This window comes from Echinops telfairi, unplaced genomic scaffold, assembly GCF_000313985.2.
Source record: "Echinops telfairi isolate 266 unplaced genomic scaffold, ASM31398v2 ScPeMD7_1;HRSCAF=3_0, whole genome shotgun sequence".
NCBI classification, from domain to species: domain Eukaryota; kingdom Metazoa; phylum Chordata; class Mammalia; order Afrosoricida; family Tenrecidae; genus Echinops; species Echinops telfairi.
The window spans coordinates 89,845,522-89,859,245 of record NW_022103896.1 but is presented as its reverse complement, the minus strand read 5'-3'; the positions used below and the strand labels follow the sequence as shown (position 1 = coordinate 89,859,245).

At 37.8% G+C, this 13,724-nt stretch overlaps 1 protein-coding gene across 3 annotated transcripts in view; it reads right to left on the bottom strand.

Moving 5' to 3' along the window:
- The window catches only part of CHD7 (chromodomain helicase DNA binding protein 7), a 198,306-nt gene that overhangs the window by 43,572 nt on the left and 141,010 nt on the right, over positions 1-13,724 (bottom strand). For all 3 annotated transcript variants that reach the window (XM_004697580.3, XM_045286272.1, XM_045286254.1), the window contains exons 10-14: positions 13,594-13,715; positions 13,025-13,268; positions 11,542-11,718; positions 2,074-2,217; positions 1,464-1,719 (exon numbers count right to left, since the gene is read on the bottom strand). In XM_004697580.3, coding sequence (XP_004697637.1) covers positions 1,464-1,719; positions 2,074-2,217; positions 11,542-11,718; positions 13,025-13,268; positions 13,594-13,715 — 943 coding nt within the window. The remainder of the gene's footprint in view (positions 1-1,463; positions 1,720-2,073; positions 2,218-11,541; positions 11,719-13,024; positions 13,269-13,593; positions 13,716-13,724) is intronic.

The window sequence follows — 13,724 nt, the reverse complement described above, 5'->3', positions numbered from 1 at the left end:
CCCTTTGCTGAATCAAACATTTGGGGCTTAGAACCCACCAGATGCTCGATTGGAAAAACAAGACCTGTAAAGATTACAGCCTGAGAAACACTGTCTCATAAGATCACTACGGAGTCAGAATTGACTTGATAATTATACCACTTATTACAAAGTTTTGCCGTTTCAATATTTTTTACATGCATACTCCAGTGAGGTTGTGTATAAGCATTACCACCATCCAGTTCTAAATTTTTCCATCATCCATAATAGAAGCTCAATGCTTTCTAAACTTTGACTCCCTCTTTTCAAAGGATTTCTTAATTTTAAGTACATTGACTAATCTAGACTTGCTAAAGGGAAACTCCCTTTTCTTTTAATTCTTAAGAGTATCCTACATATAATACCAATAATCAAATCCACTGCCAAAGAACATATACCTACTAATTGTGACCCTATAGAGGGTTTCCAAAGCTTTGCAGCTCTTTATGGGAGCAGATAGCCTCAATGTTCTCCTGGGGAGCAGCTGACAGGCACGAACTTCGTGGTTAGCAGGAGAATGCTTGTGGCGCCCTGGTGGTGTAGTGGTTCTGATGTCTTTGGTGGCTAATCCCCACGTCGAGGGTTTGAAACCGCCAGCTACTCTTCCCGAGCCTGTCTACTTCTGTGCAGATTCAGTCTCCAGACCCCACCGTGGCCGTTCTCCCCTGCCTTACAGGGTGGCTGTTTGTCAGAACTGACCCCAGCGCACTGCCTACCTGACAGCGCCACCAGGATGCCTTCCAACACATAATAGTGATAAAATAGTGGCGCTGACTTGAAAACAACTCATAATTCTAACTGGCAATCCTTTCTGCCTTAAATGGCAATCCTTTCCTAATATTCCATTAGTGGCTTATTAAAATATTTATATGAAAATATATAAGCAATTACTGCCCATATAGTTATATACTTGAATTTACATAGGGAAACAGAAAAGCTATAAAATAATGTGTGTAACAGGAAGAGTCACACACAAGTTATTAACAAAACTTTAAGATAAGTTCTCAGACCCTTTAAGATAATCTCTCATTCACTGGTACTTAAGTAAGCTAGTTAGGGTTAAGAAAATATTTGAACATTTTCTCCTTTCAAACACAGAGACAAATGCCTTTCCACATTTCCTCTTTAATTCCTCAGGTTTACGACTATGCACGCACCCTCAGCCTATGAATACCTCAACCCAAGGTTAGGTTTCTCTTTAGCTGTTGGCACTTCTGATAATTTATAACCCATGAGTATTAATGCCTCTTTCCAAGGGGGTGGGGCCATAAGGAGGTAGGAGAAAGGCAAAGTGAGACTCAGCTTGAGGGGACTGGGAAATGATCATTAGTCACTGGAAAGCACAGAAGGAGGCATCATTAAGAACAGGAAGCCTACAAGCCAGAGGAAGACTTGCTGGTGCACTGGCAGTCATTTAAATGTGTGAAGAAATGAAGCAGGCTTACCATTAATAAGGTAAGGGTGATTGCAGCACTTTCGTAATTCCATCATAGTGTTTAAAAGGTTAGGTACATTAGCTTGACCACCACCTTTGGAAAGAAATGTAAAATTCTTCTCAAGAATGGCTCGGTAATATTTCTTCTGAATGTTTGTTAGCTCAACTTCAATAATAGTCTCTTCTTTGGGGGCCAAGTTCTTTTCTACATCTTCTTTGAGACGTCTCAACATCATTGGCTTTAGAATAGCCTGAAGTTTTTGCACCTAAAAAAGGACCTTAAGTAAATACTGGTATCACGATTTACTTACATATTAAAAACATATCCTGACATGAAAATTATATTTTTATAATATAAGTTTATATTATTTATTTACCCTTTGATATAACATTTCAAGTTCCAGCATGGTATCTTTCAGCTTTCAGAAGAAAAGTCACTGACAACTGACATGATGATAACTTGGGAATAAGGAAAGGATATTCAAAGCTTCACACACCCCACTCTCAGAGTGGAAGAGAACAGACCTATGATTTGCATTTCAAAATAGTCAAATATTAATGTTGAATGAGTTAATATTCAGTTAGATGAGAGCAAAACACACAGTAGATGTGATAATTACCTGCTCTTCTGTTTTCAGATCACCAAATTCTTGCAGAAAGGTGGTTTCTGAAGGGAATCGACTTGGTTCTAAGAAATGAAGCAGGCTGAAGAGTTCTTCCACTGTGTTCTGCAGCGGGGTCCCGGTCAGCAGCACTTTATGTTCCTGCAATAACAAAAGGACAACAACTAATCAAACCATCATAAAAAGTCTGTTAAAGCCAAAGCCTCTCTTCAGATACCCCTACTTTTACTTGTACCACCATATACAAAGTGGATATACAAGCGAAACAAGGCTCCTGCTTAAGACACACCGAGCGTGGAACATTCTCACTAGGGCTCTGCTGTGATTGTTGGTTGCCATAGAGTTGGCCCCCAACGCAGCGCAGCCCCATCTCCATGGTACACTGTGGGTTGACTGGCCCACTGTGATCTACAGGGTCAGTTAATTTCCAGGCGCACACTGTCAAGCCTTTCTTCCTAGTAGATCTTAGTCCGTTTCATAGATTGAATTTTTTCTGCCCCCAAAGACATGTCAGTGGTTTGGCAGTTGTGTAATGGAATGATGTAGCAGTTATGTATGGGTACCCTGTGATATGATAAACTGATCAGGTTTAAGAGGATTAAGAGTTACTGGTAGAGCCCGTGGAGTCGTTTCCGACCGATAGTGACCCTATGCATAAGAGAACGAAACTCTTGCAGGTTCTGTGCCATCCTCACAAGTGTGCCTATGCCTGAACCCACTGTTACAGCCACAGGATCAATGCATCTTCTTTTTCGATACCCCTTGACTTTACAAAGCATGATGTCCTTCTCCAGGGACTGGTCTTTCTTGACAATATACCCAAAGTATGTGAGAAGAATTCTGGCTATCCTGGTATCTAAGGAACATTCTGGCTATATGTCTTCTAAGACAGATTTGTTTGTTTTTTGGACAATCATCTTATTCTTGGCCAGCACCATAATTCAAACACATTGATTCTTCTTCAGTCTTCCTCATTCAATATCTAACTTTTACATGGATGTGAGGCAATAAAAATACCATGGCTTAGGTCAGGTGCCCCTTAGTCCTCAAAGTAACCACCCTTGTTTTCAACACTCTAAAGAAGTCTTGTGCAGATTTACCGTATGTAATGCATGTTTTGATTTCTTGATGACTGCTTCCATGAGCACTGATTGTGCATACAAGAAGGCAAAAACCTTCACAATTTCTATCCTCTCTCCCTGTATCATGTTACCGATTGGTCCAGTTGTGAGGTCTTTTTCACAATGAGTTGTAATCCACACTGAAGGCTGCAATCCATGATCTTCATCACACTTCAGCCCCTCCTCACTTTCAGCAAGCAAGGTTGTGTCATCTGCATACTGAAGTTGTTAAGTAAGCCTTCCTCCAATCCTTCAGCCACATTCTTAAGGGTAGGCTGCACTCATCCCTGCCTGCCCCGATCTGTTGTAAGGGTAGTCTTCATCAGCTGTGGTCCGCAAGACCTTTTACCTTCCCTTCAAAGAGCTAGCAGAAGTGAAAACAAGCGGTGAACGTGACCTCTTCCAACCAAGAAAGAAAAGCCAGGAGCAGAGCATGTCCACCGGAAGCAGGTCCCTGCACTGAGCAGCTCCTAGGTCTATGGAAAGATTGATGCCAAGACATATGGAGAGCTGCGATGACTGCTGGGACTACAGATGCTGAAGAGACCAGGAACCTCCCTTCTAAACTATGGAAGAGAGAAAGTCTACCCCTTAGAATAAAGAAACAAACAAACAACTTCACCGCTGTCAAGTCAATGCCCACTCGTAGCATCTCACACAGGGCAAAGTAGAACTGCCCTTGGTGGTTTCCAAGACCCTAACTCTTTATGGCACTAGGAAGCCTCATCCTTCTCCCACCCCTTAGAAGAGGTGCTGTAAATATGTATTTCTCCTATCTTAAACTGAGAATAAATTGTAGTATTTCTGTTATAATAGCATTGGATACTTAAGAAAATCTAGAAGCTCTATTAAGAGTACTTTTGGGACACAAGCCTCTGCTGACAGAGGTGATGGCTGCCCGTTCCTAGCTACATAGGTCAGGAATTAAATGTGAGTCTTCTGCATACAAGGCAAGAATTCTACCAACGTGACCCCGGCACATGCTGTAAGTGGGACATTAGACGCTCGTCTTTTTGAAGTCTGTAAGATCCATTATAGGACACCACAGAAGGCTTTGATTTGGAAACCACATGAAGTGAACTGGGTTTTTCCAAACTCACCTGCAGCAGATTTAAGGAACTGACATACTTCCTTGGACTTAAGGCTGAAATGTTCATGTGTGACAAGATGACAAGGTTATGAAATTGGAGGTCACTGGACTTGGTTCAGCTCTCTCACTTTGAGGGTGCCCAACAATGGTGGACTAAGACTAACCGTCCCCCCACGCCACCCCGCCAACAAACACACATACTTATACCATCTTTGCTTTTTTTATGACATGCATTATTCTGACAGGCATAGTTTTGTCTTTGTGCATTGAAAAATTTCTGGAAAATTATTGAAAAATTACCCCTCATTGTGTGTGCAAGTAGTGTGCAGTCACTTAAACGTTTAATCTGTACAAGTCAATAATTCATTTATTACACTATGAAAAGCTGACCTTTACATGTATAAGTTTCTTTTATCAACAATGTTTTAAATTCTATACCAACAGCTAAATTAATGATACTATTAATAGAATTACAGTATCTTCTGTGGGGATGTTTACCGTATAATATTCTCTATCACAGAATGATAATGATGTCTCTACAGTGAATCAGAAAGATATATAAAGCATAGATATATGAATGAACATTGAGCTCACACTTAATTGTATCCCTAACCTAAGAACAAGTAGTTCTTATAACATGGCCCTACTCAATGTGTCCACATCAAGCTATCACTAAATACATGGGTGCTATAGCACAGTGGGATGAAGAAACCATATGATGTCCAGTTATCAGAAAGAATACCGTCTGGGGTTTTAAAGGCTTGTTTGCAAACAAGCAGTCATCTATGTGAGGTGTCACTTTAAGTCCACATGAAAAAAGCACACAAGCCTATGCGCTCCAAGGATTATGTGTAATAAAATTCAAATCCAGACAAGAGAAAAATTATCAGAGGCTATGGATGACAGTGGAAGTCTAAATTCCATTTGTAGGATCCACATGGATTTAGCCTTTGGTGAGTCCCCTGTGACCACAGACTAAGGGTGTGAATTAGCTTGCTATCAGACAGCATTTAAAGTCGATCATGGCAAAGGTAGTTAAGTTAAAATATAATACCTTATCATTTGATCTTTGTTTGACTAATTTTGAAGTTGTTTCAGTTTGTAATATTTTGGGTTTTTTTTAATTGAGGTTTTTCTGTTTTCTCATTGTTGTTCTTTGTTTGTTTCTGGTTTTTGTTTTTTATGACTTTCCATCTATAAAATCCAGGATAGGAAAATCTATAAAGATAGTAACTGAATTAATAATTACTTAGAGGCACAGCCAGGGAAGTTTGGGGGGGCAATGGGGAGCTAACAATGAGTACAAAAAAGATGTTTTGAAATTGATTGTGCTGATGATTAGATAACACTTCTTAATATGACTGAACTATTAAATAATATATGAACTATGCCAATAAAACTTAAAAAAAACCTATCAATACCACCAATCCATCCTCTAGAATTCTACATGTCCTCCAATTTATCTTACATTTTATTTCTTCTTGGGGTTACTAGGCAATACTTTAATATCGTGGATTGCTAAATCCTAAATTTCAATGCTTTACCCGAACAAAGTATTTTTCCTAAAGTGCTTTAACTCAGATAAACTTAAAGTTTATCTTACTGTTCTCTAAATCAACAGTGCTTTCTTCTATTTATCTGCTTTCTGCATGGCTCATATTAGAGAAAGACCACATTCTTCTGCAAGCAACAGCAAATGAAAAACTATTCTGTTCTGCAAAATTTTCATGAGAAGAGTTGTTTTTTAATTTCAAATATATATATTTTAAAATTTCATTAACATGCTGATTCTAACTTTCTCCCTATGAATCAAATTAGGTATGTGATTAATTCTCTACCTAATTCAAATTAGGTAAAAATTAATTCTTCCTGTTTATAAACTCTACCTTTTCTTATGTAATATTCATTTGTACTTCTATTTCAATATATCTAACACAGAGAAGCCCTTTTGAAATTAGTATTAATGACAGGGAGTTTATTAATGGTAACAGTCTTCATACGTTCTACTTTTGTTTGATTATTTGACAATATGACAGTACATCTGACAGTTACAGCTAAAAAATCTATTTAGAACGTTATTATACCTGCTAGTAGGTTCAAAAGCAATATTCTGACTTAAGTTTAACGTGGGGTCTAACAAAACTTTGTTGCCAAGTAGAAAGTATATTATGTTCAGTAAATGCCAGATGCTGACTTCCTTAGTTATGCCATTCTATTTATCAATCAAGTTCTATGAAAGTAGTTTAAGGTGCTTTTCCTTCACCATTTCTCCTCTTCACATAAAAATATTTGTCCTTTCTTTCATTTTAATTATTTTATTGGCATATAAATCACATATGATGAAATTCAATAGTTCAATCATATTGAGAAGAGTTGTACAATCATCACCACAATAAATTTTAGAACATTTTCTTCTTCCTTATACACATTATCAGCTCCACATTTCCACCCAATCTCCCTTGCTATATCTCCAAGAAACCATTAATCCAGTTACTGTCTCTGCAGATTTACCTATCCTGGATTTTATACAGAAAAACTCATCATTAACAACAACAATAACAAAATAAAACAGAGAACAAGCCCAATCAAAAAGAAAGCAGAAAAACACAAAAAAACCTAGAATTTAAAATGGGTCAAAAGGGAGAGCTGTTAAATTTTAACCTAACGGCATCTGCGACAATCCACTTTCAATGAGAACTCTGCATGAAAGCAAGGCTATTCAAATCCCCAGTCTATGGTGGAAGGGATTCATGGAAGGCTTGATCCACATGTATTTCAAGTTTAGTTCTGTTTTTTAGAGAGTAACTTTAAAATGGGTTAATGGGAGCTCAAATAAGAGGATACATTTTAACATAACTACTTCTGCCATAATTGGTGTTTCAGTGTTCTCTGATAACAAAGCAATTCACAACTATAATCAGAGGGAAATCACTGTAATTACACAGAGAGTAATCCATGATTGGGCCCTTCAAATGGAATTTGGGTTTCCAGTGTCATCCACAGCCTTCTGCAAACCAGGTATTCACAACTGAAGCTTTGATATCATTCCTTCCTTTCTATTTGGATTATATTATTTACAATCCTTCAGTTACACAGGCTGGTGTGCTTCTTCCATGTGGAATTAATTGGTATCTTGTTTAGGTGGCTGTTGTTTGAATCCAAGACTTTAAGGCCCCAAATGCTATTCTTTCTGATAACTAGACATCATATAGTTCCTTCACCACATTTCGCTATAGCTCAGCATCTCTTCATGAGTTAAACTTCATGATTCAGAAATATGCCTTCATTTGCAGATTTAATAAATTACATTTATTAAATGGAGTAAGGAGTAAGTTGTAAATCAATTCAAGATTTCCTAATTGTATAAGCATATTTGGGGGTAACAAATCCACAATCAACAGTATAAACAAGTCCTGAGTAAGTTTATATTTTTAAAAAAACAACATTTTATATCAATGAACTCACTGCCAGAGTCCATCCCGACTCAGGGCGATCCTCTAGGACAGGGTACAAGTGCCCCTTTGGGTTTCTGAGGTTGTGAGGCTCATCTTTCTCCCTGGGGCCAGCTACTGGTTTCACACTTTGGACACTGAGCATCGTACCCCAACACATAAGCACTACACTACCAGGGCTCCTTCTATGTCATCCCAGATGTACAAAAAGAGTTATTTCCGTGGGAAAGTTTTATTGATGCTAACAACTATCTCCCGTTATTTTTATACCCTTTATTACTGCATTACATTTTAAATATTGAACTCCTAGGCCAAATGCTTGAGAAAAAGCCTTTCAACATTTTAATTTCAAAATGAACTTAATTGGGAAAGTAAAGGAGCTCCTTTTATTGAGCTACTTCCACTCAAGAGTTGTCTAATACTCAATTACACTTACTGATCGCACACAAGACACTTTAAAATAGCTACATAAAACTCTCTCACTGCCATCAAGTCAATGCGGACTGATACCGATCCCCTATGGGTTCCTGAGACAGAGACTATCTAGGCCAGAAGAAAACCCAGTCTTTCTCCTGAGGAGCTGCTGCTGGTTTTGAACTGCTGATCATGCAGTTCACAACCCAATGTGTAACCCATGACACCACCAGGGCTCTTCCAAATAGTTACATATACATAGCTCAATAAGACCAGGTTCACTGGGAGTAAATACTGTACTATTAACACACATAATACCACAAAAAACGTTATGGCAGGGGCTTAAGCTACAGCTTTTCACCCCTCAGCTCGACTATGGCAGCAGATATACCATTGGCTTGAAAACATTAGCATTCTTCTTATCTCTTACTGAATCGACTTTCATTTAATTTTATTATAGTAGACTCTTAATTTGGGTTTGGTCTCCTGACAACGAAAGACGAGCAAGAGAATCAGTGAAGAAACTCGACCTTTCTACAGTAGCCGCCTTGTCAAGCAAGGAAGGGTAAGGAGATGGTCTGCGTTATAAGAGTTTCTGTGCTGGATTGGAAAGACCTGCAAATGTCCTTCAATAAGGGATTCTTCACGATGAGAAAAGATGAGACACTTACATTGATCCTCACCTTCCGAGAACGCACTTTAAAGGTAATCCTCATCAAGCACAGTTTCACCCGAATTCAGTCTAATTTCAGTTATAGCAATTTGTATAACCTGCTCTGTAATGTGATAGAGCCACTATTCACTTGTTTTAGTGAAAAATTAAAAAATGGCAAGTTATATTTATTTTAAATAAAGATTTTAAATGAAGCTGTTCAGAACTGGACATAAAATATAATTATTTTCTAATTCGGAACAAAGAAGTCTTTCATTCTGAAAACCTCTCTTCTGAGAATCAAACATTTTATTCACTTGCAAACTGAACTATCTACATAGTGAGCCAAGTCCTTGGAGATCCACAGCTTGTCACCATGGGCATTTTCAACCAGGCAAGCCAGATGCTGCCATTAATTCATGGGGATCCCATTGGTGGGAGAACAGAAATATAGTCCATAAGGTTTTCAATGGCTGTAGCTAGACTTTTCTTCTTAACTGCCTCAGGAAAGCCTTGAACTTCCAACCTTTCCATTAGCAGCTGAGGACAGTAACTGTATTGGACACCCTTCCCTTATCACACAATTATTTATTACTTTCTAGATGTGTCATTCCATTAACAGGTTAGGGCATATTGTGATATGTAACAGAGTATTTATGTGACTAACAGATTCTAATCCATTAATGAGGTTTTAGTGTAGATAACAGAAAATGCTGTAACATCATCGTAAGAGGAGAAAAGATTGAACTTGTTTGAATCCACAATCAATAGTCATGGAAGCAGCAGTCAAGAGATCAGAAGATAAGTTGCATTAGGTAAACCTGCTGCACAAGACCTCTTTAAAAATTTGAAAAGTAAGGATGCTACTTTGAGATCTACCATGTGCCTGAGCCAAGCTATGGTATTTTCAATCACCTCCCTGGTGGCAGAATGGTGCCACATTCGGCTGGGATCTAACAGGTCAGCAGTTCATAGCTCCTTGGGAGAAAATCAGAGCCTCTACTCCTATAAACAGTTACAGCCTTGCAAACTCATGGGGGCAGTTCTACTACCCTACCCCCACCCCCAAGCCAATTGGGTCCCCAAAGTTGGTATTGCCTCGATGGGAGTGAGTTAATTTGGAGTTGCCATAGACATGTGAAAGTTGGATATTTACCAAGGAAGACCGAAGAAGAACTAATGCATTTCATTATGGGGCTGGCCAAGAATCTCCAAGGTCCCATGGACTGCCAAAAAACCCCAACAAACCTGTCTGGATGACATGCAACCAGAATGTTCCTTAGATACCAGGATGGCGAGACCAGGATGGAGGGACTTCGACTCATATATTTTGGATAATTGTCAGGAGAGATGAGTCCTTGGGAAAGAGCATCATGCGCGATAAAGTAGAAGGGTGGCTAAACAGGAAACTCTGGACTAGAGAGACTGACACAGTGGCTGCAACAATGGGTACGAACATAGCCATGTTGAGGAGGGTGCAGGACTGGGAAGTGTTTTGCTCTGTTGGACACAGGGTTGCTATGAGTCAGAACCCAGTCAATGACATGCACATGGGGTTGTATTACTCAGAATTGGCGTGATGCCACCTAACAACAATTCTAAGTAAATTTATGAACTGGTCACCAAAAAATATAGAGAGGCCTCAGGGTAGATTTAAAAATCACTCATCAGACAGAAAACTGTGACATGTCATTCTAAGTTAGATAACTCAAATTTTCCCTGTAAAGAAAACTAGATACTTTTATTTACAATTAAAAGAATGGCTGGCTAATACAATTCCCCTAGTTTAAGAATAAAATTATCTGCTTCAAAGGACCAGCTGCAATAGAAAGCTTTTGAGTTTTCTTTTCTGTATTACCACAGTCTTTGGGTAAGATGAAAACAAACTACAGTCATGAGTATATAAATATTCCTTCCATGTCAAATTCTCAATTAAAAAGAAAACAAATTTTTAAAAAAATTATGTACTTTTTGAAACTCATCAAAAACCCATAAACAGGCTAAAGGACAATAATTTAGTTTCCATACTATACATTAAAAGTAAAACAAACAAACAACAACAAAAAACCCCAACAAACTATCATAACCCACCTTGGAAAATAAATGGAGTGAAAAATAAAACCTTAGGATTGAAGTCATGTGCCAATTTCTGCTAGGAAATCACACACGGTATGATTAATATGTTATATCAACCTGTGATACTCCTACTAGAAATGTCTAGAAAAAAATACAGTTAGGACCATTTGGCTAGCTCTTAGAAACCCAGATGAAGAAGGGACTGTGTTTTTAAAGATCCAGATCAATTCCAAGGTCTTGTAAATGCCTTAAATTCCATGTAGTAAATGAATTGGAGGAATCCCAGTTATTCTGCCAAACTGCCCGAGAATTTTCAAATACCAGTCCTATTGCACACACCTGTGAGCTCTGAAACAAATGGATTATTACCAATGAGGTGAAACCTGGTTCCATAGCTTCTGAAATGGCCATGTTTAAAAACAAAGGAAAATCCCAGCAAATACGCTCTCTCTATACAACTGTAGCAAAGATGCCAAAAAGCAATGTGAGAATAAGGAAGAGATCAGCTATTTCTGAGTAGCTGGAGGTCTAAGAGGATATCATCTCACAATAGTCCATGAGTTTTGCAAACAAGCTTGATAGGCATCAAATTCAGAGACAAGAGCCTCAAACCAGAAATCCTTCTACTCATATTCAATGGACACCAACACAGCCACTGACCAGGTCCATCATCTTGAGTCCCTCCAGTAGCTTGCAGTTCCTGTTCTTCAGCCTGTGAGCTTCGTCAATGACCACACAGCGCCATGGAATAGTTCGCAGCTCAGGACAATCAGTCAAAATCATTTCAAATGTAGTGATGATGGCATGAAACTTATAGGACCCTTTCATGGCTCGACCCTGTGAGAACAATCGTTAGTTATTATTAAGCATCAAAAGGTTACATCAATAACTTCAAAGGTGATTAAATTGGTATAAAGTAGACATATTTATCATTTTAGGAATATCTTTATGTCACATAGTACATTCTGCTTTTGGATATTTTGGAGGTTTTAAGCTGCTATGGTATAACACAGAGTTTTACGATGTTTATGTTTTTTTAAAGAAAGTTAGAAAATTTCTGGTGAAATTTGTGTTCTGACTACTTCACATATCACATGCAGCTAAAAGGGTGCCCACACTAGTCATAGCTCCACACCAGACCCAAAATCACTGCCATCGCATCAATGCTAACTCATAGGACCTCCCGTGGGTTTCTAAGACTGTAATGGGGATAGAAAGCCCTGTCTTTCTCCGGTGGAGCTGCTGGTGTGTTTGAACTGTCAACTATTTGGATCGCAGCCCAATGTGTAAACATTACACCACTCAAAAAGTGAACAGTCAAAGCATGCAAAGCTAATTTTTAAAAAAATATTTTTACTTCTGAAATTAAAAAAAAAAACCAAAACTTTTTGCAAAAAGATCATTTAAGACTCAACTTATAATAAAATTTCCCAAATTGAAGGTAAACACAAAATTATAGTTAAGCAAAAGCAGAAAACACTCCCGTTTCTATACACTATCTACAGTTTAAAACCTACAGGGCTCAAGACGTTTTCAGAATGTCATTACCTTTTCATTCCACTTTCCACAAACATTCTGAAGCTCCCTCCTTATTTCTAACAATAGTATTCTTTATCATGCCATGTATAATGCATCACTACCAAAATCATAGAATAATAGTTGGGTATAGGTAACTAAATTTATAGCAATTGCTATAATTGAGCAAATATATAAATTATTTCCACTGGATGTATTTCATGCAGCACATCGTCTATGTCAAGGATTTTTTTACATGCCTCAGTTTTCACTTGTAGCAAAATTATAATAGAACATCAGATTAAAATATTTTCTCTATTTATACTCAATACTACCATTTTAAAAAGTAAAGCTTTTTAAGGTTATGGGATAAAAAAGCAATATATCAACACATTAAATGGATTTCTATGGGCATGCATGTAAAATTTTCACTCAGAATAACCAAAGTAATAAAAGTAAAGGGAAAAACTATATTGGTAAGATGTAGAAATGTAACATAAACATAAATTGGGTAAGAAATACCAAGTTTCTCAATTTAGCAAAATCCTGAACTTCCCCAAACCACTGAGATGAGTTTAATTCTCAACTCTTTAACAGAGTACAAGGAATAACATCTATGACATTTTACCTGTGGATCTTTGAAGTACATTTCATACAACTGAATGGTCCGACGACTAGCTTGACTCCCATGATACACAACCACGCTCAACTCTGTCCAGGTACGAAACTCCCTTTCCCAGTTGGGGATTGTGGACAGTGGGGCAATTACTAAAAAGGGGCCGTGGATTCCTTTCAAATATATCTCATAGAGAAACGTAATGGACTGGATAGTCTTTCCCAAACCCATCTCATCTGCTAAAATGCAGTTCCGCCTTTGGAAGGGAGATAAAATAAGGAAATTTAATTAACATAGGTAACGCTATATTTTCACATTACAATCAGGAATGCATCTCCTTATGGCTTTTCAGTCAATAAAATACATTCCTAAACAATATTCTATGCATTAAAGTTTTTTCTACATAATTCTTTGTTGCTATATTAATATTTGCTGAATAAATATTAAGTATATTTCTAATATTTACTGATTTTAAAACCTTTTAGAAAGATAAATGTTTCTTTAGTTAATATTTTAAATAACTCCAAAGGAAAAGAGCTACAGTCATTTTTTATGTAAAAAAAAACAAAACCTTTACATACATGTTGTACCAATTGAAAAGCAGCCAGTTTACTCCCTCCAACTGGTATTCCCTGAGTTTGTTATTGTTTTTATACTCCCTGGAACTCTCTGATTTCTTCCAGTCATCAGCAGGTGGCCGCTCCTGTGTGAA